At 47.1% G+C, this 27,775-nt stretch overlaps 1 protein-coding gene across 1 annotated transcript in view; it reads left to right on the top strand.

Moving 5' to 3' along the window:
• The window catches only part of RASGEF1B (RasGEF domain family member 1B), a 38,467-nt gene extending 10,901 nt beyond the window's left edge, over positions 1-27,566 (top strand). Inside the window, exons 2-14 of the mRNA XM_035112416.2 lie at positions 3,303-3,485; positions 6,256-6,378; positions 8,078-8,215; positions 13,797-14,009; positions 14,114-14,188; positions 14,726-14,821; positions 16,129-16,231; positions 17,880-17,959; positions 18,795-18,890; positions 21,759-21,854; positions 22,710-22,833; positions 24,158-24,230; positions 25,675-27,566. Coding sequence (XP_034968307.1) covers positions 3,309-3,485; positions 6,256-6,378; positions 8,078-8,215; positions 13,797-14,009; positions 14,114-14,188; positions 14,726-14,821; positions 16,129-16,231; positions 17,880-17,959; positions 18,795-18,890; positions 21,759-21,854; positions 22,710-22,833; positions 24,158-24,230; positions 25,675-25,699 — 1,419 coding nt within the window. The 5' untranslated portion in view covers positions 3,303-3,308 and the 3' untranslated portion in view covers positions 25,700-27,566. The remainder of the gene's footprint in view (positions 1-3,302; positions 3,486-6,255; positions 6,379-8,077; positions 8,216-13,796; positions 14,010-14,113; positions 14,189-14,725; positions 14,822-16,128; positions 16,232-17,879; positions 17,960-18,794; positions 18,891-21,758; positions 21,855-22,709; positions 22,834-24,157; positions 24,231-25,674) is intronic.
• Positions 27,567-27,775: the final 209 nt, after the last annotated feature.

Genomic DNA, 27,775 nt, shown 5'->3' with positions numbered 1-27,775 from the left:
CAACTGCCTTCTCCTTCCAAAGCAGCATGTGGCATTCTCACACTGCCTCAATTTCACCTGCTGCGCTTCGGTCCCCTTCTGCGAAGGCACGTGGGTCTGTTTTATTCTTTCCCTTCATGCACACATGCACATCCCCCACCGCCGCTGCCCCCCCTGACTTATTGGTGCTGGGAGGAATCCAATCCCTGGTCGAACAGCTGCTCAGAGTGATGAATGTGACTTTTCAGATGCTGAGCCTGCTGCCGTCCCTTATTTTGATGCAAATCTCCTTTGGCATCTTGAAAAGAGGGATTAGCGAAGGGAGGGGGGGGGTTAGGCAGGCCAGGGGAGTCTCTCCAGCTTGGTGTGCCTTCCACCTCCCCCAAGCACTGTGTTTTAGCTTTCTGTCTTATTGTTTTCTTTCTCAATCCCCCAAGTCTCCTGCAGAGTTTGAATGCCTTCATTGTCTTGACCTGTTGCCAGAAGCAAGCCAGCCTCTTTGGCTCTCTGTGCCCCATGGTGCGTTTTCTTTCTTTCATTTTTTTTTATCCCCAGGAATCCAGCTAATAACTTAATAGCTTCTCTTCGCCTCCCTCCTAAGAGTGCTTTGTCGGGAGTTTTGGAGCACACAGATGGAGAAGGAGGGGGGAGTAGCGTATCGACAGGCTGTTCTGTTACCACTTGTTTTCCAAAATCAGGTCCTTTCCTGAACTGGCACACACCAGGTCCTGCATTTATTTATTATTTAAAAGAATCTCCCCCCCTTCAAAACAACAACAACAACCCCCAATCTCAGGAGGATTGGGCACACATGGGTAGATAAACTAAAGCCCAAGGGCCAGATCCAGCCCAATCGCCTTCTAAATCCAGCCCATGGACGGTCCGGGAATCAGCGTGTTTTTACATGAGTAGAATGTGTCCTTTTATTTAAAATGCATCTCTGGGTTATTTGTGGGGCATAGGAATTCACTCATTTTTCTTTTTCCAAAATATAGTCTGGCCCCCCACAAGGTCTGAAGGACAGTGGACCGGCCCCCTGCTGAAAAAAATTGCTGATCCCTGCAATAGAGAAAGAGAAGAGGGGGCACCTGCATTTACAATGCCCTCTTGGTGGGAAGGGGGGAATCAAGCACTTCCCAGGCACACATGTGTGTGCAGTGTGCTGGCACTCTTTTTTTGCAGAGTCTCAGCTGTGTTGGGGATGGGGTGGAGAGCACAGTTCATGGACAATAAGGCTATCAGTGACTGCTATGCTCTGCCTCCCAGACTGGAGGCAGCAATGTTGCTGAATGCCTGTTGCTGGAAACCACGGGAACAGAAAGTGCTCTTGTGTCCCAGTTCTCCTTGAGGGTTTCCAGCAGGCATCTGGTTGGCCACTGTGAGAACAGGAGGCTGGACTAGATGTGCCACTGGCTGGATCTTCTTATGGGCGAGAAGAAGAAGATAAACTGCCTTAGGTCATAGGTCTGTCGAGTTGTCTATTTTACCATTGGCAACCAGCTCTCCAGGGTTTCAGGAAGGAGTCACTGGCCCCACAGGAACACTATAGCAAGTCAAACCATCGGTCTCTTTAGGTCTGTGCCGTCTACACTGACTGGCAGCAGTCTCTAGGGCTTCAGAGAAGAGTCTCTCCCAAGCCCTAACTGGAGATGCTGGGAATTGAACTGTATAAAAAGCACGTGCTCTGTCACCAAGCTACAGCAATTTCCTTCATTTGATCTTGAGATCAAAACTATTGGAAGTCTTGCTCAATCAAGGGTGTGGCAGCACCGTTCAGGATGAATAACACATGGGGCATTCTTTCACAGCAGATTCTCTCCTTTCCTGTTTGAATCCTCCTTGTTGTCCATTTCATTATTTGCATGCCTGTAGCAGTTCGAAAGCACGTCAAAATGCAAGTAGATAAATAGGTACCGCTACAGCGGGAAGGTAAACGGCGTTTCCGTGTGCTGCTCTGGTTCGCCAGAAGTGGCTTTGTCATGCTGGCCACATGACCTGGAAGCTATACGCTGGCTCCCTCGGCCAATAATGTGAGATGAGTGCGCAACCCCAGAGTCGGTCACGACTGGACCTAATGGTCAGGGGTCCCTTTACCTTTACCTTTAGCCCTTGCGTATGGAGACATGCCAACCTCTTGCATGGAACTGGAGCATATGTACATACCTGGCAAGTTAACTTGTAACCCAGAGGGGTGGGGAGGTGACTGTTCAGACATCATTGATGTGATCATTCCTTTTCCTCAAACACGTGGCTGTGACTGGAAATTGTTGTGCTTTACCCATGGGGGGAAAGTGCAGTGCCTCAAGGACATAGAAAGTCTGTTGCATTTCCGACAAAATAGCAACAATTAAGTAGCACGGTTGAGATTGAAGCATCCTCTGTGTGACAAAACCTTGATGCATAAACCCTAGACCACAGCAGCCATCCAGGATGCTGTCTGGTCCAGACCGCGCTAGCCAAAACAAAACAGCCGATGAAGGTAAATCCCCGTTGCCCAGCAAGACGTACCTCTTGCTCTTTCTTGGATCTAGGATGCCTGAGAATGATGGCTCCCAAGGGGAGGAGAGGGTAGAGGGACTGTGGAAGATGTGATGTGCCAAGGGAGGCAGAACCCAAAATCCATGCCCGTTCACATATCAGTAAAGGAGCTGAGTCGGTGGGCAAAGAGCTGTAGGTACAATCCTGATTGATTCGGGATTACAGCTCCAAGTAACTTCCCTGGAGGAAAGTGACAACGAGGAATCTCTGAAGTGTGGACACTTGTCAGGATTCCATGCAGACGTTCTGTTGCTGAACTTCAACTCTCAACAGCCTCAACGGGCGTGAGAAATGGCCAGGGAAGGTGGGAGATGCAGTTCAGAAATATCCGGAGGGCACAAGGTCCCCCTCACCAGTTGGGTTCTTTGAGTCATGTGCCACCTTAAGGACCCACAGGTTTGTTGTGGTACACACTTTCCCCAGTAGACGAATCTACATACTTGGGTTCTTTTGACACGGCCATACTGGTTGGTTTGGAGCAAGTCTCCGTTGTCCAGTCCAGCCTTCCCCAAACTTGGATCCTCAGGTGTCATTGGACTACAATTCCCATCAACTCTGACTGTTGGGCCTTGCTGGGGCTGATGGAAGTTGCAGTTCAGCAACATCTGGAGACTCAAGGTTCGGAAAGGCTGGTGTGGTCTAACCATACCTTCTCAAGTATAAGACGGGATTTATGAGTTACCACAAAGGATTTTCATGGGGATTAAGAAAGGCAAGAATCATTGATGAATTGCCTCGCCTGAATATTGTGTACAAACTTTTTTCCGTCCTCTGTATTTGCTTAGGAAAACATGCCGCAGACTCCTCCCTTTGCAGCGATGTTTGACAGCAACGGTTACAACCGAAACCTTTATCAGGCCAAAGAGGACAGCTGCGGAGGACTCTATTACCAGGAAAACAACTTGTTGTCAGGATCCTTGGAAGCCCTCATCCAGCACTTAGTGCCCACTGTTGATTACTACCCTGATGTAAGTAAATGCTGGCGGTTGTAAATGTGCCATCGAATCTAATGCGCACCTTGACTTTTCGCAACATAATATGGCCCAAGGAGTTAGATTCGAGTAAATATGGTGATTACTCAGATAAACAAGGTTGCTTCAAAACACTCCTTGCTTATTCATATCCATGCATGGAAGCTTCAGATTGAACTGAATGACACCCTTGTTGAAAACTCACATGAGGATTGCTAACGCTTGAAGCCGCGTGGAATTTTCCGTCCTATGATTGAACTGGGTGAGGGCAACAGGACAGGATTCCACACTGGAAAGATGTACACTGTCTGCTCCTCAGTTGTATTCTCTTGCTTGCAAAAGTGATATGGAATAGATACTTTGAGCCATTAAGTATATGAAATTTGGCATAGCATACACAGACTGCTGGGCTCTATTTATGGGGTGCAGGAACCTGTGCCTGAGCTATTAAGATTATTGCTGATGGGCTGGTAGCAGAGAGTTTACGCATCAGGGAAGCCTAAGCTGTGAAGATCTACTGTGAACATCACTTAGGACAGGGGTCTGCAACCTGTGGCTCCGGAGCCGCATGTGGCTCTTTTACACCTTTGCTGCGGCTCCGGAGCGGATACGAGGGGAGGAGGCGTTCGAGCCATGCGCCGCCTGAGCCATGCGGCGGCGCCCGCCACACCCGCCAGACACTCGCGCGGTGCCCACCGCCGCCGGAGCACACAGCTGCGGTGGCGCGCTGTGCGCCTGCGCCCCGCACGGCGCCCGCCGGAGTCCACAACTCCGCTGTGCGCGTGCGCTGTGCAAAAAGGACGCAAGGTGACGTTAGCAGCCCGGGGAGCGTGGTCGGCCCCCTCCCCGCCGCATTTCTGCAGCCAATAGGCTCACGGGGGGCGGGGCGTAGTTATTTATTTTTTTAAACGGGTGCGCTTCTTCCCGCCCAGCAGCAGAAAAGGCTTGCGGGCTCGGAGCGCGTGTTTGCTGCTGCTGCTCCTGCTTGCGGCCTGCCTGTGGCCTCCTGCCGGCCTAGTCAGGAGATTGAGGTAGATGTATTAATCAATGGGTTGATTCAATATGAGGAAATTGTATAAGTTCACTTGATGGGAGCAACACACATGAAACCATACAGGTGTCCTAAAAAGGGAGTCAGAGTTTTGCCCATTCCCAGTACTGTATTCAAGGCAGCCCAAACTCATAAGGCAGTGGTTGCTGGTGCCCATTCCCAGTAATCAAGGCAGCCCAAACTCAAAGTTATTTTTATAATGACGAGGATGACATTGGGCCCTCATTATTAATTATTATTTACATCAGGCACTGATTATGATTTATGGTACACTGGGGCCCTGATTAATTTTCTATGGCATTTTGGGGCACTGATTATTGGGCATAGCAAATTTTGCTATGGGGCCCTCTGATTTCTAATTACGTCCCTGTTTTGCGGCTCCCAGTTTATTTTTTTTCTTCGGAAACGGGTCCAAGTGGCTCTTTTTGTCTTAAAGGTTGCAGACCCCTGACTTAGGAGCTGGCTGCCCAGAGAGTAAAATAAGTGCCGCTGAATCGGTTTCACAGATACTTAATTATATTCATTGCTGGAATTTGCAACAGTCTTGGAATACCAAACTAGGGCTGGTCAGTTACAGCGGTAAGGCTCATCCCGTGATTCTGAGCAGTAAGTTTCAACACATAGTGGATCAACCAAGAATGCAAGCTTTCTGGTTTTACTAGAGTACGCAGCACTTACTGGCATGACTGCCTCTCCCATCTGCCGGAGCATCTTTGGTTGTTCCCTGAGTTGGTGGGGCTCATTTGACAACAACGAGAAATCGAGCCTTTAGTGTCATCGCCCCAGTCCTGTGGAATGCTCTGCCACTAGAGTTTCAGCGGGCGCCTTCTGTGCCAACCTTTAAACACCTTCTGAAAACTTTTCTGTTTTGCCCGGCAATTAAAAGTGCACCCTACACAATGATCTATTGGTGTTTGTTTCTAATTTATTTTTGCTTTGAACTCACTTTGAACTTTTATTATTTTATTGTTTGGCTTCATTTTTTTTATATGGTTGTAAACCACTGTGCTATATCTTTATGATGCAGCAGTATATTATTATTATTATCATTATCATTATTATTATTATTATTATTGAACATCTTGAAACATCTGCAAGCTTAATAATAATAATTAATAATAATAATAATAATAATTAATAATAATAATAATGGAGGTGGCACCAATCACACTGGTAAAGGAGATTCTCTCTCTCTCTCTCTGTTTTTTTGGTTCTCTGTAGCACTTTATAGCATGACCTCAATACTGCTTGCATCAATGCTCTAGAGTAGACCCATGTGATTCTCTTGGGAGGCTGACGCTGAGGTTTGCCTCTCGCCACCCACTGAGTTCAAGGTAGAGGCGAGAGTCCCTAAACCAATAGGCAATATTGCATGTTTGGCAAGAGGATGGATTCTGAAATTGCATACCCAGCAACTCTGTTATTGACTGCGTGTTTGTTACGCAAGGATTGTCGGCTCAGCTGTGATGTTCCTTGCCCTGTCTGCTGCCAGCCTTGCATCGCCAGGGTGTGGTGATGTATCCAGCACAGGTTCTGAAGACAATGGTGTTTGGCGCAATGAGGTTTCAAATGCTTACCTTGGCAGTCTTGGGCGCTCTCCCACAGTAACGCAACAAGTTAGCCTCTGCCTGCTAAAACATGAGCATGTGTGTCTTGTTCTAAATGGCCCCTGTGAAGTTATGCATCTTCTTAGCCACTGTCTCTCTTAACCTGCAGAGAACATACATCTTTACCTTCCTGCTCAGCTCGCGGCTCTTCGTCCACCCTTACGAGTTAATGGCAAAAGTTTGCCATTTGTGCATTGAGCAGCAGAGACTGGATGAGCCCACAGCCGATAAAGTAAGTGGCCTGCCTAATCAATGTGATTTAGAGTTGCACCCTGCAACTCTCTGGTCCTGAATGGGGTAACTGTGCCCCTGAAGGACCAGGTGCACAGCCTGGGAGTCATTCTGGACTCACAGCTGTCCATGGAGGCACAGGTCAATTCTGTGTCCAGGGCAGCTGTCTATCAGCTCCATCTGGTACGCAGGCTGAATCCCTACCTGCCCACTGACTGTCTCTCCAGAGTGGTGCATGCTCTAGTTATCTCTCGCTTGGACTACTGCAATGCGCTCTACGTGGGGCTACCTTTGAAGGTGACCCGGAAACTACAGCTAATCCAGAATGCGGCAGCTACACTGGTGACTGGGAGCGGCCGCCGAGACCACATAACACCGGTCTTGAAAGATCTACATTGGCTCCCAGTACGTTTCCGAGCACAGTTCAAAGTGTTGGTGCTGACCTTTAAAGCCCTAAATGGCCTCGGTCCAGTATACCTGAAGGAGCGCCTCCCCCCCCCATTGTTCTGCCCGGACACTGAGGTCCAATACCGGGGGCCTTCTGACGGTTCCCTCGTTGCGAGAAGCCAAGTTGCAGGGAACCAGGCAGAGGGCCTTCTCAGTGGTGGCGCCTGCCCTGTGGAACGCCCTCCCATCAGATGTCAAAGAGAAAAACAGCTACCAGATTTTTAGAAGACATCTGAAGGCAGCCCTGTTTAGGGAGGCTTTTAATGTTTAATTGTTTTATTTCATTTTTCTGTTGTAAGCCGCCCAGAGTGGCAGGGGAAACGCAGCGAGATGGGCGGGGTATTAATAAATTATTATTATTATTATTATTATTATTGGGATGGAAGGTCATGTTAGCTAACACATGGAGGCTAGATGCATTTATTTATATTTATATACAGACTCCCATGAGAGGTTGTAGACCCTCCTTTCTTGGAGGTTTTTCAGCAGAGGTTGGATGCCCATTTTTCATGGATTCTTTAGCCAAGATTCCTGCACTGGGGGGGGGGGTTGGACTAGATGACCCTTGGGTTCCTTCCACCTCTGTTCTTTGTTGGCTACAACTTCTACCCCACCTTTCCTCCAAAGAGCTCAAAGCAGCTACACAGTCCTCCTGCCTTACAATACACTTTTTAATGACTTCCACCGCATGGTTGTCTGTTTCCACCCTTAGTGAGAATAGAAGTGGACACAGAAGGGTAGGAATGGATCAATATTTTCTGATCAATGTCAGCTTTTGCATGCGTTCATCCATAAGTTCCTTCTGTCCCATTCTTGAATCAGTAGGGTGCTGTTTTCTCTCTTCCAAACTGCACAAAAAACTGCATTACCTTTGAACTCCCCCCCCCAAAATATGCATTTTTGTAACTCATTGGAGAAATGCAAAATAACTGTTCCAAACAGTGTTCCAATCTAGAAACTGTGAATTGGGAACAAACATACTTTAAACCACCCCAAATGGAAAGTCTGTTTAGGTCAGGCACCCCCAAACTTCGGCCCTCCAGATGTTTTGGACTACAATTCCCATCTTCCCCGACCACTGGTCCTGTTAACTAGGGATCATGGGAGTTGTAGGCCAAAACATCTGGAGGGCCGCAGTTTGGAGATGTCTGGTTTAGGTGACCAGCAATACTCGGTACATAGTCTTGTGCCCACCTAACTCTAACCCATGAATATTCCGAAGGACCACACCTATGTGCTTTCTCTCTCTCCAGAACCGGTTACGGAAAATTGCCCCCAAAATTCTGCAGTTGTTAACGGAGTGGACAGAGACGTTTCCTTACGATTTTCGAGATGAGCGGATGATGAGGAATTTGAAGGAACTGGCCCATCAAATTGCCAGCGGGGATGAGGTGAGTCCCTTGAGTGGAGCATGAGCTTGCGGATGTTTCAAGATGTTCCTAATTATTGTAGAGCATTTTCCCACTTTCTGCATCGAAGTGTCTCCTGTGGCCCAGTGAGTTGGACCCAGGGGGAAGTTAGAGTCTAGTTGCACCTGGAGGGTCACAGTGACTCCCACCCCTGCTTTCTGCTATTAGCCATGGTAGGCTTTGAGGTCAAATGACATAGGCAGGAATTGCAAGAAGCCAATCAAGATTTTATCTGGTGGTGGTGGCTTTGAGTGATTCAAAAACACTGTATTGGCAGGGCAAGGAGAGAGCAGGAGTTAGAATCAGAGGAACTGTAGAGTTGGAAGGGACCCCAAGAGTCATCTAGTCCAACCCCCTGCAATGCAGGAATAACCCCTGTGTTGAGCCAACTATCACGTTGTGCTCATCTGAACGCCATGGCGCATCTGATGTGCGAACTGGATTCAACTAAATAGTTGCACTAGTGGGAGCCAGTGCAACCAGTTCTCCCAGCGCAGGGGTAGGCAACCTAAGGCCTGTGGGCCAGATGCGGCCCAATCGCCTTCTCAGTCCGGCCCACGGATGGTCTGGGAATCAGCGTGTTTTTACATGAGTAGAATGTGTCCTTTTATTTAAAATGCATCTCTGGGTTATTTGTGGGGCATAGGAATTCGTTCCCCCCAAATATAGTCCGGCCCACCACATGGTCTTAGGGACGGTGGACCGTCCCATGGCTGAAAAAGGTTGCTGACCCCCTGTTAGCATAACAGGGCTTTCCCTCCCCTCTCAGCCCCCCATATCTGCTAGGGAGGGTCAGGGGAACCCACAGACTGGTGGACGGGGAGGAGAGGCGAGTTTGTTACATCCGGCAAGCAGAAATGCTTTCGCTGACGGAACGGCCGCTTTAGCGCAACGTTGAATTGCATCCTGGGTGTCTTAAATGCTTGACATTCTGATTTTGTAAGAACTTTGCTAAAGGGTGGGGTTGGAAGCACTTGCAAACAAATACAGCGGACCCTCCGGATATGAACTTAATTTGTTCTGGGGGTCCTTACCTACCCCGGAAGTCTACAACATGAGGTGCCACTTCTGCGCATGTGCGTGGCGCGATAGAGCGCTTCTGCACATGTGCGTGCGGCGAAACCTGGAAGTATACACTTCTGGGTTTGCTGCGTTGGCAACCCAAGGGTCCACTGTATAAATCTCCCGCTCTCTGCTGGACATCGCAAGTGGTAGCAGCAACACCATCCCGAGTGAGGCAGTTGGGAAGCTCTAGTCTTCCCTTAATACAACCTTGCATTACACCTGACAGGCAGGGAGGAGGAACCATGCAGCATTGCCATTGCCCAGGAACACATTGGCATCAATGAGCCCTGAGATGCCATGCAGTAAAGGCCGCTGGAAGGAGTGGGAGAGGCAATAGCAACAAATTCCCATCGTATCCGATAAACCGAATGCCAGTGCCATTAGTCTGGGAGAGGAGGTCGGAAAATGCCTTTAAAGCTTTAGTATGATTTTTTTTTATATTGCACCAATTTTAAAAGGGGGTGGGGTGGGGCAAGGGACCTCCGTGTTGCAGGTAACAGGACTTTGGAAGCGTTTGTGGTTCGGAATCATTTAAAGGACTGCTTTTATCTAGTGGGGCAGAAGGCAGAGAGGCTAACAGGAGGTGCAGAGTCAGCGCCAAATGACAGACAGACAGCCAACTCCTGCTTTTGTCCCCATCCTCCCTGCTGAGTTCACCCGAATGGTCCAGCCTCCGAGTCTTTTATCCGCCCATATGCTCACGGTCTCCTGGTGCACTGTGAAAATCACATACTTGAGCTCTCCTGTGTGACTCTCCCTCCCTTCCCCGTTCTGCTTTCTTCCCACAACCTCCAACCTATCGAGCTGCTCCGCGTTTGCTCTGCTCCCGAAATCCCTTGAGGCCTCTCCCTCCCCACTATGTCTCCTCCCAATGCTTAATCCCAGCTGCTTCTTTCCCCTTTGATAAACCACCTGTTTGCCAGCCGGTGCCTGTCAGCTAGCATGTGGGATAGCAAGTGTGTGTGTGTGTGTGTGTGTGTGTGTGTGTGTGTGTGTGTGTACACACACCATTCATTTCTTTACTTGGACTGCATATCCCACTTTATCTATGACGCCCAATGTGGGGCATTGCATTTTATGGAAGCTTGCAGTGCTTTAATTCTCCCTAAAGGACTTAGATCGGTTCCAGGGTTCTGAGCCAGTGTGGTGTAGTGGTTAAGAGCGGTGGACTCGTAATCTGGGGAACCGGGTTCGCGTCTCCGCTCCTCCACATGCGGCTGCTGGGTGACCTTGGGCTAGTCACACTTCTCTGAAGTCTCTCAGCCCCACTCACCTCACAGAGTGTTTGTTGTGGGAGAGGAAGGGAAAGGAGAATGGTAGCCGCTTTGAGACTCCTTCGGGTAGTGATAAAGCGGGATGTCAAATCCAAACTCCTCTTCTTCTTCTTTTTAAAAAAGGAAGGAGACACTTTCAGAATGAAATGGACAACTCTGCTTCGGGCCTACGGAAAGCCCTTGCCGGCCTTGCTTAGTGGCTCTTGGGCCACCTTAATAAAGTGTCCCCATGCAACATGGGTCCCTTAGGAGGGGTTCGTCAGATAAAAGTGTTCCAAAAAGATTATGTGAGGGTAATAAATGTTCACGTAAAAATAATAATAACAAAGGCTTTCTAAATCTCAAAGAGACTCTGTTTCCCCCACCCCCTTATGAAAAGGCGGGGTGGTTGAGAGAGAAAGCCAGCGTCGCAGTACAGTTCTGGATGTCATAAATTATTAGTTATATTGGCTAGTAATTCTCTTGGAAGGGTAAATGCAGGCGGGGTGACCTTGTTTCTTTTGCACTGCAATGCAGATCGCTACAAGAATTCTGGGGTTTGTAGGAGGTGCTCCTACGTAGGTTTGCCCACCCATCCTCCGTTAGTGCTGTTTGCTGTACCCCCACCCCCACCCCACTCCCCAAAGCCCTAACTGCTTTCAACCGCATCTGGTATGACAAAATTGCAGCTAGTGCTGGGTTTAAAGTGAGCCTGTTCCGATCCTGCCCACAAAGGGCTGGTGTCAAAAGCCAAAGGCAGGAGCCGGTCAGAAATAAAACACCTGGTGCCAGCTAATTCTTTACTCAGAGAAACCCAAACAGTGCAGGCCTCGTGATCCCTGCTACTCTGCCCAGTAGGTCTTGCCCCAGCGAGACAGGTGCAAGCACTGAAGGTCCTTGGCTTCCCACCATACTCAATTGCAGGCATGTCAAACCTGCGGCCCTCCAGATGTTTTGGCCTACAACTCCCATGATCCCTAGCTAGCAGGACCAGTGGTTGGGGAAGATGGGAATTGTAGTCCAAAACATCTGGAGGGCCGCAGGTTTGACATGCCTGCTCTATGGCAGGCGTCCCCAAATTGCGGCCCTCCAGATGTTTTGGCCTACAACTCCCATGATCCCTAGCTAACAGGACCAGTTGTCAGGGATGATGGGAATTGTAGTCCAAAACATCTGAAGGGCCAAAGTTTGGGGATGCCTGCTCTATGGCTCCTCCCCAGTTCCTTTCCCAGCAGCCCAAGGCTCCATCGTCTTGTGTCTTGTTGCTCTGTCTTCTTCATTCCTCTCTGGGTTGTAGGGGATTAGGGGTCACAGCAGAAGGGAGAGAGTCCCTGGTTTCTTCAGCAGCCTGCCTCATCTCTGTTTCCTGGTCCCCCTCCTCTCCACCTCCCGATTCTGGACTGCTCTCTGCCACAGACTCTTCCTGCTCACTAAACCCTGTTGCCTCTTCAGCTTCCAACACCTCCTCCTCCTCCTAGTCTTCCCCTTCTTTTCCCTCTGACCACTCACTGTCATCCCACCACCAATCCCTGGCTCTGAGCCTTCTTCCCCTGGGGGGTTCCCTTGGGGGTTCCCCGGCTGGTGCCTCCCACCAGTCCTCTGCATCCAGCCAGTCTATGACAACTGGCGAGAGTTTGGTAAAGTAGCCTTTGTGTCTGAAGGTAAAATCACATCCACCCAATTGGAGACAGATAACTTGAGTTTGTGTGTGTATTTAAACATGTGGATTCTATCTCTCAATCTCCCCCCCCCTTACACACACCCTGCCTTTGCATTGACCTTTATTAGCTGTCACATCCAATCGTGAGATAAGTATGTATAGCTCGCCCAACAGGCAATCTGCGATAAGGATATTCTTTTGTCTTTAGGCTGAGATATCTCCCCAGTGATCACTGAAAGCCATCTTTAATTACGGTCTCCCACAACATCACTCAGTGCCTTTCGGCGGCGGGGTGGGGTGGGCGGAGATTTTCCCATCCAAAATGCTGTTTATGCTGTAATAAATTTGTAAGTCTTTCAAAGTGCTGCCTTGCTAAAGTGTCGGCGGCTCAGTTTGTATGGAACGTTAAGCCAAACCATGGTTTAGTGTGAACAGATCGCCATGTGAGTTGAGATCACAGCAACTTTGCTCCTCGTCCGATCATGCTGCTGCTGTGAGCCAATCCATGGTTTAGTTTAGCATTGCACCCAAACCTGGACTCAGGCCTTATCTTCTCACACACAAACTAAGATGGTTTGTCTGGAGCAAGAGCCCAGGTTAGAGTGTAATACTAAGCTAAACCATGGCTTGGCTCATAATCAGTGTGATTTTGGTTTCTTTGGGTTTTAAAAAGAAAGAAAGAAGATGTAGCCTGTGTTCATATCTTGGTAAAAGTGTCATGGTGCCAGCACAAAATGGCTGCCGTGGGCTTTCAAAAGAGAGGTGCTATACTGGTGAATATTGTCACATACAAAAAAAGCCATGGGGATAACCTTACAGGGCTTTGCTAATATGAATCACTTTGAATACTTGAGGATATTACATATGCATGAAGCCTAATGTAAGACTAGGACCTGGGAGGCCAGAGTTCAAATCCTGACTCAGCCATGAAGCTCACTGGATAACTTTGGGCTAGTCACTGTATGTCACTCTAACTTGCCTCACAGGAATGCTATGAGGCTTAGAAAGGCGGGGAGGTATTATAATTATAATGTTGTTGTTGTTATTAAAATGTGCATACCGTCCTTCATCCTTAGATCTCAGGGTGGTTCACAACATAAAATTATATGCTGAAGGCACCAAGCAAAACTCCCTGGGGAGAGTGTTCCACAAACGGGGAGCCACCACAAAAAAGGCCCGTTCTCATGTTGCCACTCTCTGGACCTCATTGGAGGAGGCACACGATGTAAGGCCTCAGAAGATGATCTCAGGGTCTGGGTAGGTTCATATGGAGAGAGGCTGTCCTTGAGGTATTGTGGGCCTGAGCTGTTTAAGGCTTTATTGGTCAAAACCAGTACATTGAATTGGGCCCGGAAGCTAATGTGCAGCCAGTGAGCTTGGACCAGGATTGGTGTCTTAGGCTGAAACCGCCTTGCCCCGGGGAGCAACCTGGCCGCCGAATTCTGCACTAGCTGAAGTTTCCGAACCGTCTCCAGAGGCAGCCCTGCATTTAATGCATTGCAGTCATCTAACCCTGTAATATCTCCCTGTATGAGATATAAAGGAAATTAATTGATGAATTAATTATTTTCTTTTCCTTTGGCAGATGTACCGGAAAAATGTGCAGCAAATCATTCAGAATCTCATTCGTAAGCTGGCCTCCCTAAGCCAGTACGAGGAGGTGCTTGCAAAAATCAATGCGAGCTCGACGGACCGGCTGACAGTCCTGAAGACCAAACCCCAGGCCATTCAGAGGGATATCATCACCGTTTGCAGCGACCCCTACATGCTAGCCCAGCAGCTGACTCACATAGAGCTAGTGAGTTGACGCCGTCCTGCTCTCCGCTGCCTCCTTATCTTGCCAGTGTTCTGTGTGCGAATTTTGCCACCGGTCCTGATTCCTTTCCTTTCCCTTTTCTGCAGGAGAGGCTCAACTACATTGGACCACAGGAGTTTGTCCAGGCATTTGTGCAAAAGGACCCGCTGGATAACGACAAGGTGAATGAGGGGGCTGCGTGGACATTCGCGTGGGTGCTAGGCTTCAGTCAGTCTACAGGACAAGTTCAGCTAGCTCAGCCAGTAGAGCATGAAGGTCTTAATCTCAGGGTCGTGTGTTCGAGCCCCACATGGGGCAAAAGATTCCTGCATTGCGGGGTTGGACTAGATGATCCTCTTGATCCCTTCCAACTGTATAGTTCTGCGATTCTGCGTGATTCTGCGAACTCCATTGATAACCTAGGATTGCAAAGCTGGGACCAGGACTATGTGGGTTCCATTTGCCAGGGAGGTGCAGCAGGGGATGAAAGGAGGGGATGGGCAGGAACATGGCAGTGCAGAGACTGAGGAGGTTGCCTGCCATTGCTTTTGGCTTCCTGGGAATTGTAGTTCTGGAAGGGGGGTGCCACTTGGGTATTATACGTAAAACCTCATTTAAACCAAGGCGAGGTAAAGACAATAATAAAGCTGTAGAAGTTGAAATTTTCCCCCGCTTGGAAACATGGCATGGGAAACAAATGAATGCTCTTGTCTTCTCAGAACTGCTATGGTGACCGGAAAAAGGCGCGGAACCTGGAAGCCTACGTAGAATGGTTCAACAGGCTCAGCTACTTAGTTGCCACAGAAATATGCATGGTAAGCAAATCAGATTACAGTTTGGGGGTTAGGTGCCACCCTTGTAACACTCTTCCACATAAAAAAGCTCCCTGCAAGTAGCAAACTGAAAATGGGGTGGGGGGGTATGCTCAATCTTCCTCTAGTTTATGCAGGGTGTTTTGTTTTGTTTATACATGGAGGAGAATTTAAAATATGATGCCCTGCCCTCTCTTTAGTTTGAAATAGTGTATCCCTCCACCATTTGGGTGTGGCAAGGGCTTGGCACCATAGCTGCCAAGTACCCCGTTTTCCCTGGGAAACCCCCGTTTTTACTTACCTTTTCCCGGAGGTCCCCCGTATCACTCTGTCTCCTGTTTTTCTCCATTATTTTCTCCTGCCAGCGGCCATTTTTTTCTTTCCGATTTGCCCTTCTATGGGCACCAAAAATGGCTGCCGCCGGCTTCAAAAGTCGCATCTGCGCATGTCCGGAAGTGCATAGACGCGACTTCCGGTGTCGGGGGCGGCCATTTTTGGTGCCCATAGATCGGCGGAGCGGCACCGGAAGTTGCATCAACGCACTTCCTGACATGCGTACAAGCGACTTTCGAAGCTGGCGGCGGTCATTTTTTGTGCCCATAGAAGGGCAAAGCGACACCGGAAGTTACGTCGATGCAACTTCCGGTGTCACACAGCTGCCGGTCCCAGAGGTAAGCTTGGCACCAAGGAGCCCTAACAATGCCAGGTAACAATGCCAGGCCTGTGAATACATGCGTGTTAATCGGCTCTACATTTCAGTCCATGTGCAAAATCCTTTTTTGGGGGATGATTTTAATTTTCTCACCCAAAGAAAATAAAATGTGTGCAAGCCTGAAGTACCTAAGGTTAGCAGAAGGGCCTCGATAGCCCTCCACTGAATGCGAGATGTGAGTCCCATTGTGATTTTCTGTCAGTTCTGAAACAGCTGCTAGTACATAGATCAAATATACCAAGCGTGGAGCTGATGGAACAACCTAAAGTCCTCTTTGTGTTGCAAGGTCTTGTACGGTATCTGTAGAATAATGTTAAATTACAGTGCCATAGATGGTACGGACAGTGCTTTTTTTTTGGCAAAAAGATGAGGCGTTGGCACTCATGAAAGTGCTGGGGGTGCCAGCGCAAAATGGCTGCCATGGGTAGGAAAAAAAAGAGAGGTTCTGGTACTCTCTACCAGTGAGTACTGTTACAAAAGAACCCTCTGGATATAGACATTTGTGCCTGCGCTTTGCCCCTTTGTGTGTCCCTTCCTCTGCAAGAAATAGATTAAATGATACACCCCTTCTCTTTTGGGTTTGTTTTCCTTCCTTCAGCCTGTGAAGAAAAAGCACCGAGCGAGGATGATAGAGTACTTCATTGACGTGGCCCGGGAGTGCTTTAACATTGGCAACTTCAACTCATTAATGGCCATTATTTGTAAGTATAGACGGGAATCCTTCGTAGTTGCGCGGTATTTTTAAATTGTTGCTTGTTAAAGGGTGCTTGGCTTGGAGAATGAGTTGGCTCACCTGAGTCTGATTCAGGCCAGGACTAGACTAGATCTAGGCAACTTGTGACACTGCAGATGCGGTTAGACTCCATCTCCCATCAGCCCCAGCGAGCGTGGTCAAACTGGAACCGGCTTTCTTCCCAATCTCTAGTTGTAGCTTAGCCAGCAACATCTGGGGGACAGCAGGTCAGGCTTATATTGTTGCTGCCAACAGCTGTATCCTGTGTTTCCCCACTCCTGCCACACAACTGCTCTGTAATGTAATATCACTAACCAAATAGAACTGTCTTGCTTTGCAGAGCGAATAATAACAATGATACTTACCGGTTGTACTGCACAGAATCTTCAGTTAAGGGCCCATGCAATTCTTCCGATTGCAAATAGTTTTAACTGATTTTAATACAGTGATACCTCGCAAGACGAATGCCTCGCGCAATGCAAAACTCGCTAGACGAAAGTGTCTTGTGATGTTTTTGGTGACTCGCGAGACGAAGTTTTCAATGGCCGCGCTTCGCAAGACGAAGTTTTCCGGTGTTTTATTTTTATTTTTTGCCGCGGCAACCCGTGCTTTGCAAGACGAAATTACCGCTAGACGAAGCGACTCACGGCACGAATTAATTTTGTCTTGCGGGGCACCACTGTATTGTGTTTCTGTATTGTCACAATCCACACTAGGGCGTTCAGCTACTTAAGAAATATGATGAGAATTCAGATTGCTTCACATCCATTATCTAGCTGTAATCCTTACGACAACCCTGTAGCCATTGCTCTTATCCCCAATTTGAGGAGGGAAGGACTGAGGCCGAGAGAGAACGGGGTGCCAAAGGTCACCATGGCGGAGGCAAGACTGGGAACAAACACTTCCTGATTCTTAGTTTTGTCTTTTATGCTGCATACAAGCGCCGTCTTAAGCGCTCCCGGCGCCGTGGTGTGCCGGATCCTCCGGCGCCCTCCCGCCCGGTTCCGGCGCCCTCCCATCCCGTTTCCCAGCGCGGTGGGCAGGTGGGCGCTGCGCGCCGCGCGGGTGCAACAGGCGCTGCTGCGCGGCGGGTGGGCAGGCAGGCGCAGCTGCGTGGCGTACCGGTCGGCCAGCGGGTGGGCGCAGCTCGCGGCGCCCTCCTGGCGGGCCGGCGCCATGGTGCCCTGCGCCACCCAGCCTGCATGTAGAGCCGGGCCTGCTGCATACACTCCCTACATTTGAAGCATCTGACTTCTCCCGAAAACGAATCTGGGGAGCTGTAGTTTGTTACAGGAGCTGGAAATTGCAGTCCTGTGGGGGGCAAACTACAGTTCCCAGGATTCTTTGGGGGGGGAAGTAATGTGCTTTTAAATGTTTGGTGTGCACATAGCCTTAGTCACAACTCTCAGGACAGAGGACAGAAGGACATGAGGCTGCTTTTGCTACCAGACCTGCAGTTCTAGTACTTTCTAGTCACATCTTCATAATGCTGTAGGGAGGCCAAATGCCTATTTGATTCCCTGTCCCTTGCTTTTTGAATAGATCTTGACCAGAATAATGATATGCTCTTTCTCTCTTGTTTCTGCAACTTTCCTTGCTGCCTTTTGAACTAAAAGCTGGAATGAACATGAGCCCTGTTTCCAGGCTAAAGAAAACCTGGTCAAAAGTCAAGACGGCCAAATTCGACATTCTCGAGGTAAATGTGGTTTGGTCACCTGAAATCTTGTTTCTCCAGTTGTTTATCAGCCAGGGAGACAGACAGAAGTGGTTCTCACCATCTATGCAAAGAAATATACCTATTCTGTGCATTTTTTCTATCCCTAATGCTAGTTTCGTTAAATATCGGAGAGGGTGGGGAATGTCTTCAAATGTTCTGACAACACACTGCTGCTTACAGTGTAGCAACAAGGAAAGCTCCTAGCCCATTAGAAAAATATATAGAAGTCTATGCTTTCCATATGTGATTTAATGGGCAACACTTTATTTATATATTTTGAAAGTTTATAATCTGTTCTTCACCTGAAGGTCCCAGGGCAGAGGACACAAATATATTAAAACAATATACCCAAAGGAATATTACACTGAAAATCTATTCCATGAGTGAATATGTAGAACATGGGTCCCAATTTGTTAAATTTCCCTATTACTTCGAAATAGCTTATCTGACTCAAATGTCTGATTATTTACGTATGGAGCTATACAGTGTCTTATGTCCATCCATCTCTGCCTCTCTTTGGAATTTTGGACGAGCCTTTGCTGGTTGTCTGTTTTATTTGTTTATTTCATACAAATTTATATACTGCTTGGTTGTAAAAAGCAAACAAACCATGGACCAGTTTACAGATGAAGAAAACAATGAAATTATTGGTAACGCCAGCAGTAAAGTAAAAACTATCTAAAAACAGGCCGATTGCTGCTTCGTATCCAGTGCCCTTCCACTGAATTAAATGCTGGACTTCTAAATAATTTCGTGGTGTCTCCTATGGCATGGAAATGTTGTCAACATTTCCACTCTTCTTTTTAAAATCTAGCATCAAATGGACCCTTCCAGCAATTTTTACAATTACCGCACAGCTTTGCGTGGAGCAGCTCAGAGGTCTTTGACAGCACACAGCAACAGAGAAAAGGTATGGTTTGCAAATATATTTGCGGTTGGCCAGGGATCAAATTTACTTATTAGGAGGTGTGCACCAGGTAAGCCATCTGCCTGGAGCACAGCTTCTTGCTAACTGGGAACTGTCTGGGGGGGAGGGAATGTGCCTTTTTGATCACCGATTGTCACTTTTCTCATAAAGAAATGTAACATCTGGCCTGTCCTAAAGGGTTCTGTGTGCTTTGCGCTTAAAAAAAAATACTCTTGAATACTGTGCCAAGGTAATCAAAGTTTCATGCCAAGGAAATCTCCCTTCTGCAACTTGTAGAAATGATGCAAGCTAGGCCAGTTTGTATAGTTCTCTTAATTTGGATAATTTATTCCATTTTGGCTAGTCATGAGGATAAGCAAGGAGCTATGCCTAGGGCTTGCTGATCAGAAGGTCGGCAGTTTGAATCCCCGCAACAGGGCGAGCTCCCGTTGCTTGGACCCTGCTCCTGCCAACCTAGCAGTCCGAACGCACATCAAAGTGCAAGTAGATAAATAGGTACCACTCCGGCGGGAAGGTAAATGGCGTTTTCATGCGCTACTCTGGTTTGCCAGAAGTGGCTTAGTCATGCTGGCCACGTGACCCGGAAGCTGTCTGTGGACAAACGCCGGCTCCCTTGGCGAGATGAGCGCCGCAACCCCGGAGTCGTCCGCCACTGGACCTAACTGTCAGGGGTCCCTTTACCTTTACTATGCAGCATACTAAATTCTGTCCCTTGCCACTAGGGATCTATTTTATCCATCCCTTGGACTCCTTATATTTTGCCATACATTGCCCACACTCTTTTGAACATATACCTGTGACTCTTAAGGCCTAGGAATTTATTGTTGTTGTTTAAAAAAAATGAAAGGTGAGGGCTTGTTGTGTTTTCAGAGGCTCTGCTGTTTTTAAGCTAGCAGAAAGGAAGGCTTTATAATGGGGATAGGGAACCTTGCAGAATTTCATTGGACTCCAACTCCCATCATCCCCGGTCAATGTGGTTGATGGTCTTGCATGATGGGAGTTGTAGTCCAGCAACTTCTTGAAGGCCGCATGTTCCCCAGGCATGTGTTTAAATAATGCAAATGAATCAAGCTGGAACACTAATTATTTGGGCAAGCCTTCCACTTCCACCCTGATGGGGAATGCAATGTTATTCCTGTCCATGGCTGCCTTTGCAGAGAATCAGTTTCTTAGTGGGTTTCCTCTCTCTCATTTCCATTGCCCCAGAAATGGAGCAAAGTTATAAAAGAGTGAGAAGCAGACACTTCACTCTTTCCGGATGAAAGGCAGAAAGATGAAAGCTTTGCAGGCTGCTCCTCGGCCAAAAGATATTCTCTGAGATCTCTGTACTTTGTGGAAAGGAGTACACCCTGGAGTTCAGTTGAACCTTTGAAAAAGCCAGCCTTTACTTGCATGATCAATTGTGGGTTGGGTTGTTTGTTTTGGTGGGAAGGGAATGCTAGAAGTAGAAACTGCAGGAGTGGGTTGAAAATATTATTATGGTCCAACACCCCATGAAATTGAGGTTGTGAAGTGGGAAAAGAGGGAGGTTCATATATCAGGTATTGAGACCCTTATGATGAGCTTGTAAGTTTGGAAATATACTGATATTGTGCATATGTATTTGCTTGTGTTTGCATGTGTTTGCATGCCAGATGCAATGGGAAACCAAAAGGCAAACACGCTCCCATTTAGCTCCCAAGCTAAGTTCAAGAAGTTGGCTCTGGTGTGCAAAATCCTATAACACTTGGGACCAGGATACGTGCAGGATACCCCTTACATACCTAATCAGTCGCTGTTAGGGCTGGGTGATATATTGATATATCATCCAAAACTGATTTGAAGTCCATATCATGATATTGGTTTCATTATTTTTGACCTGCCGACATATCACAAATCATGATGTGTATGGTGTGTGTTATGCAAAAATCACAATGTGAGAAAAAACATGCAGCCAGTCCATGCCTTTACACCATCCACCCTTATTTCAGACATCGTGATATATTTGTATATCACAATGTTTAGCTGGTGATATATCACAACACTGAAAACCAGATATTGCCCAGCCCTAGTCGCTGTGCTCTGGAGATGGGGGCCTCCCGCAGATACCATCTTATTAGGAGGTCCATTCCGCACAATATAGGAATCGGGTCTTTATATTGTCACAGCACCAGCCCTTTAGAATCCCTCCCTGCTTGAATATCAACTAGACCTCATCTCTGTTGTCTTTTCGGTGCCAAGCAAATACTTTTCTCTTTCAAGAGGCCTTTTAAATTGAGGTTTCCCAGTGTGCGGCTGTATCGGAATGGTTTTTTAAGATGTTTGGTCTCTTGTTGCTTGCTGCCCTGGGGTCCCTTGGGAGGAAGGGGCAGGGTATAAATTTAATAAATAAATGAGCAAATAGAGTGGAGAACCTGCTTAATTTCAGCTGGGCCTTGGGAATTTGCAGGGAGTGTAAAGAAAGATCCTTGGAGGCGTTTCGGAAGATGGCAATGCCATGCCAACTTCCTAGGCATTACCACTTTCAGTCTTGTTGTTTGTGGTTTTCAGAATACACTTAACAACTCTTAAGTTCATTGATACTTGTGTTCAGCCCCTGATCCCTGGCCTTTGGTAGACAAAGTATGTGTGCCTTAGACAAAGAGAGTCACTATTATGCTAGCTGAAAGGGAGGGGGAAGGCAGGCTACCAGACAGTGTAAACGGTGCTGAACTAGATGAATAAAAAGGTCAGACTTTGTATAAGGCTCCTGTGCCTCCAGGCTACGTGCATTAGCCGTTTTTACTGGAACACCTTGACTTCGCCCATTGTTATGCTGCCTCCATTCTGGAACGGATGCTAACTAAGCCCATTGTCCCCCTTCTTCCTTAGATTGTCATCCCTTTCTTCAGCCTGCTTATCAAGGACATTTACTTCCTCAACGAGGGCTGCGCCAACCGCCTGCCCAACGGCCACGTCAATTTCGAAGTAAGTAGAGCATGCTCGGAATTTCTCTCTCTCGGTGTGTGTGTTGTTGTTTTTTAACCGACAAGCTTTGCTAATTAAACTGTGAGCAGAAAGCCTTGCCAGAGGGTTGGCTGCCCATCTCTTGATGCTAATTGTGTGAGCATGACTAGTCCTGGAGGTATAGACTTAATCATTTGGTGTCTGTTGCCGGGTCCTGTGGGCAAAGACCCCACCCTTTGGGGGGAGAATGTCTGCTCTGACTTTGTCTCTTTCACTGCTCGTGGTTGGCCATGCCCTCCCTCTAAAAACAGACAAGCATTCAGGTTCCCCCCTCTCTCTTTCCATCTGTTTTTGGGCCACATCTGCACTATACATTTCAAGCAGAATCACAGAATTGTGGAGTTGGAAGTAACCCTGAGGGTCATCTAGTTCAGCCCCCTGCAATGCAGGAATCTTTTACCCAATGTGGGGCTCGAACTCATGACCCTGAGAATTAAAGGTCTCATGCCCTACCGACTGAGCTATCCCATTTTAAACTGTCATGGCTTCCACCAAAGAATCCTGGGTACTGAAGTTTTTTTTAGGGTGCGGAGAGTTGTTAGGAGACACCTATTCCTTTCACAGATTTCCAGTTTAGCAATGAATCTCACTTCCTGGGAGTTGTAGCTCTCTTAAGGGGGAAGCATCATCGTCATATAAGGGGGAAGTGGCGTTGTCAGTTCTTACTTCAGAAAAAGAGTGAGTTTACCTCTATCGCAGCTATCGGAAATGTTAATTTGGATTCCTTCTTGACTCAGACTTTGATTAGCTGTTGGGTTTGTTTTGTTTTTGTGAACAAGTTTTTACTGACCTTCTCTGCCCTCTATTAAATTCCAGAAATTTTGGGAACTGGCGAAACAAGTGAGTGAGTTTATGACATGGAAACAAGTTGAGTGCCCTTTTGAAAGAGACCGGAAAATCCTTCCATACCTGCTCACCGTCCCAGTCTTCAGCGAGGATGGTAAGAGATGGGCAAACTCTGGTCATTGTGCAGTGTGCCTGCTGTCACCTATTACTTTATTTTTGGGGGGAAATACAGAAGACACCCTAGCTTTGTTGGAGGTAGCCCCCTTGAGAGAAGAACGGCAGAGTTAGCATTTGATACATCTGTGAGTCCCTGGGAAAGAGGGGTACAAAAAACCCAGAATACTACAAGTTAGTGATGAAAGGCCAGCTAAATACAATCCTGATTGGCTAGCATCCATAGCATTATCAATACAACCCTCTCTTCCAATCGCAAAGGACTGGTTTGCTCTTATCAATGACTAAAGGTACAGAATAGCGAAAGAAAGAAAGAAAGAGAAAGAAAGAAAGAAAGAAAATCCACCTGAATCACAGGGTGGAGAAGCAAGACAGTCCCTGCAACAGAAAAGCATTTGATTCACAATTAAAACAATGCAAGTCTAGAAATAATGGTTGTTTAAATCTGGTGACTGTGCTACAAATAATGGTTGTCGACTGCCATGAATGTCCCAACTGAGATAGAAAGGTGGCATGTAATTAATTGCAATACAGTGGTACCTCGCTAGACGAATGCCTCACAAGGCGAATTTTTCGCAAGACGAATGCGTTTTGCGATTTCAATGGAGACTCGCAAGACGAAGTTTCCTATGGCGTGCTTCACAAGATGAATTTTTTCGTCCCTTAGGGTGTCTCGCAAGATGATTTTTTTTTATTCGTCTTGCGAGGCATCCTATGGGAAACCGCACTTCAATGCATTCCTATGGGAGCCGCTTTGCAAAACGAATTTTTCGCTATATGAAGCGACTCGCGGGACGAATTAAATTCGTCTTGCGAGGCACCACTGTAATTAAAAAATCCATAGCCCAAGTATTCTAACCAAATAGCAGGAGGAGGACAATCATTACAGAAGATCAGGATGGATAGACTATTTTGCAAGCAGTTTTTTTAAAATAATAAAAAAACATTTACCATCCAGACCTTGTTACTGTACACTTGGAAGTGACATGCCTCCTACCCCAAGTGCTGAGATGCTGATGAAATCCTCTGAGGCAAGGACTGGAAGATAGCTATTTATTTGTTGCATTTGCATCCCACTTCTTCGCCAAGGAGCTCAACACAATTCTCCCCCTCCTCATTTAATCTCCACAATGACCCGGTGAGGAAGGTTAGGCTGGGAGTGAGTGATTTGCCCCAGAGGTCTTCCAGTGAGCTGAGTGGGGTCTCAAACCCTGGTCTCCCGGGTCCTAGTCCGACACTCTACCCGTTACACTACACTGGCTCGCATGCCTGTAATGACGGCGTTCTGTTTCTTCTGACTGCAGCACTTTACTTGGCTTCCTACGAGAGCGAAGGCCCCGAGAACCACATTGAAAAAGACAGATGGAAGACTCTCAGGTCAGTGTCAAAGGGGATTGCCGTCAGATAAATCAGCAGACTGCAAAGTTGCTTGAGCGCTAAGACACCTTCGATACCAAGTGTTCCACTGCTGCATGCCTCAACAGATGGAAGCAGTGTGAACTCGCTTCAAAAAAAATGTCATATTTCATTTCCGGGCTTTCCCAATTTATTAGCACGCAGGCTGTTTCATCTTCCTGATTTTTTTTTGTCCTTCCACCCATCCCCAATGCATTAGGAACCTCCTTTTTCATCTTTAAAAATTGAATTCATGCATTTTATTTTATTTTGCCAAGACAGATATCCATTTTCCTTCCCTTTCTTGTTTGAAGGCTTTTGTCCAGTCAGTCATGCATGTTTCTAAATTCTCCTAAAGTTGACTTGTTGTGCTGTTTCAGGCTTGGTGCCCTTTTGTACGCTGCTAGACTACAACTCCCATCATTCCTTAACAACTGGATATGATGGGAGCTGGAGTCCAACAATATCTGGCACACACTAGGTTAGGGAAGGCTGCATTGGTTAAAGTCCCATATTGTCCCTCCTTTGCCAGCTAAGGAACTGTGGCATGCAAATATGAAACCGTATGCCAATGGCAGTTCATAGAATCATAGAATCATAGAGTTGGAAGAGACCACAAGGGCCATCCAGTCCAACCCCCTGCCAAGCAGGAAACACCATCAAAGCATTCTTGACATATGCCTGTCAAGCCTCTGCTTAAAGACCTCCAAAGAAGGAGACTCCACCACACTCCTTGGTAGCAAATTCCACTGCTGAACAGCTCTTACTGTCAGGAAGTTCTTCCTAAAGTTGGGGAATGAAACCTGCTAACGCAATGCCTTTTTGCCTGAGAATGTTGCACAACATTTTGGTGCGACCTCAGGGCAGGGCCATTGACAGGCGTAGCTTGGGAAGAGAGGGGGTGGCTATGGGAAACTCCCAAGGGCCAAACAGAGACTTGGAGGGCCACTTCTGCCCTAACCCAGACCTGAGCTTCCCCACTGTCTGCTCTGCACTTTTGAAAGATGACGCTTAGCACCTTTGAGGCTGCTGCCAATCTACTGGGCTCCCGAGAGCCACAAGCCCTAAAATACACCCAGACCCATTTGGTGGACAGTTCAGAGAGAGACCAACAAATGCAAACTCCTGAGACAATCTGTGGAGCTGTTTCCCAGTGCCCTAATCAATGGGGAGCTGTCTTAATATCCTCAGTTTGTTGTCCTTCCTGCCCATGGGGTGGTCTTCGCTGTCAGCTCCTCAGACGCCGTTTTACCCCTTGTAGAAGGGAGGAGAACTGGAGCAAAACTTGAATTAATTGCCTGTGGCTGCCATTAGTTTGGGCTTCATTTGTCATTGGTTTTGGCGCCACCTGCTGTTGGCCTCCCCACCTGTCCTACCAACCGCCTCTGTTCCTAATGAGTGTCCTCCCCACTCCTCTGTCTTTTAGGTCAACGCTTCTTGGAAGGGTTTAATCCATGACTGACTTCCTCCTCCTGCTGCTGCTGTTGCTGCTGCTGCTGTGCTGACGTGGATTATTTTTTATTGGAGGCCATTATTGATGTCACTTATTTATTTCCCCCCTCCTCCCCCTCTCCCTCCCTCTTTAAATCAAGTGACATTTTAAATTATGAGAGCTGTGCAGCTAGTTAAGACATGTCAGGACTCTATTAAACTTAAGGAACGACCGCAAGTTAACTCGAGAACAAGCAGACCGGCTTCTCAAACCTGATGGATCATCAGATTCAAGTGACTGGTTTGTTTTGGGTGATTGATCAAAAGACAGCGATGAGGGGAACTGTTTGAAGATCTGACTCTTCTTTGAATCATTTCAAAACACCTGGACGGGATTCCATCACCACCTTTAAACAAAAAACAAAAACTTTCGCCTCGCTGCTCCTTTGTATTAACAACTTGCTGCTACTTGTGGGCTGGAGTCTCGAACTAACTTTCATTCCAACTTCTGGCATCCCGTTTTTCGACTGCGTCATGTTTTGAGCGGTGAATGGAAAGGAAAACTGTCTCGGCTGATATTTTGCTCAGCGAATCTAAGAACTTTGGTTTCCTCCTTGGGGAGGAGAAGAAACACTCGTGGCAAAGTGACACGGGCTGCTTACGATTTGTGTTTATTTATCGTGGGGAAGGGATTAATTGTTATTCCTTTGGGGTGGTTGGGGTTTTCGTTTGTTTTGTTTCTTCCTTGAGTTTGCTGCGGGCTGGCAAACTCTTGTTGTGGTATTATTTAAAAACGAGAAGTGCTGTGATAGAAAAAGCAGAGACACTAGAAGGAAACATAGCAAATGTAGCTAGACTCTGTAGAAAAGAAACCCTCTCCCCAATTTATAGTTACACTGTCTTTTTATTTGTTTCTGAAGGGCACATTTACACAGTAAACACAATCTGGTATGAATCTGATTTAACTTTCTGGCTTTTTCCAGAAAACCTCGGGAATCTGAAAGTATTCCTTCAGTAGCACCTTAAAGACCAACTAAGTTTTTATTTTGGAATGAGCTTTCGTGTGCATGCACACTTCATCAGATACACGAAAGCTCATACCAAAATAAAAACTGAGTTGGTCTTTAAGGTGCTACTGAATGATTTTTTTTATTTTATCTGAAAGTAGTCAGGGTAGAGACCTCTAACTCAGGATTGGAGGAATGACTCTAGATGTTAATGAACTACAACTCCTGCTCTACCTTGTTCATAAAACTATTTCCTCCCAGAGTTTCTTGGGGAGCCAAAACATTTAAACCAATTTGAAACGGTCTTCAAATTTCTAATGCAGACATCGCCAAATGGTCTGCATCTCCTTCCCACCCCAGGTTGTTGGTTGAACAATTTGACTTATTATTTCCTCTTCAAAAATTGCAGCTCACACCGTGGGTAGATCAATGCCTTTATTGAGGGTTTTTTCAGAAAAATGGACGTAATGGTTGAAGTAATGTGTGATCCAGTAAAGCTAGCTGGAATTGTGTGATGTCTTAAAGACAAGGGAAGGATAATCTTCTGCTAAAGTACAAGTGTGGGTTGAAAACAACCAACTGTCTTTTGCTTCATGAGTTTATGAGCAATGTTTTGACTGTGAAAGAGGGCCTCTTGTTATACATTCTGTAGTAACCGGAATGCTTAGCCACTGTGTTTTGCCCTCTAGGAAATTCTGCCAAATGAAGCATAACCCTCCATTATTAGGCAGCCTAATGTTCAAGGTGGGGACCTTTCATTTGCCAGAATCATATTCTAAGCACAGGGATTTGTATGTAATCGGTGCCGCCGTTCAAAATGGAAAATAAATATATCTATATCTACACTTGTATTGCCCTGCATACTTGTAGATTTGGAAAAGGAGTTCAAGGCTCGACTCTTCTTCTTTCTTAATTACTTCTGCAAGAAAAGGAGATGCCCTATTGAAAAAGAATGGGGCTTCTTCTGCTTGAGAGATTTGCAGAATCCCACTGTTAAGAATTTACACTACTTCCACCCTGTGATCACAGCTTGTATTGCCAGAGTTTGTATGCGTGTCTTGGTTGACGAAAGGCTGTAGACTCCCATGG

This window comes from Zootoca vivipara, chromosome 9 (assembly GCF_963506605.1).
Source record: "Zootoca vivipara chromosome 9, rZooViv1.1, whole genome shotgun sequence".
Lineage (NCBI taxonomy): Eukaryota > Metazoa > Chordata > Lepidosauria > Squamata > Lacertidae > Zootoca > Zootoca vivipara.
This window is presented reverse-complemented; position numbering and strand designations above follow the sequence as displayed.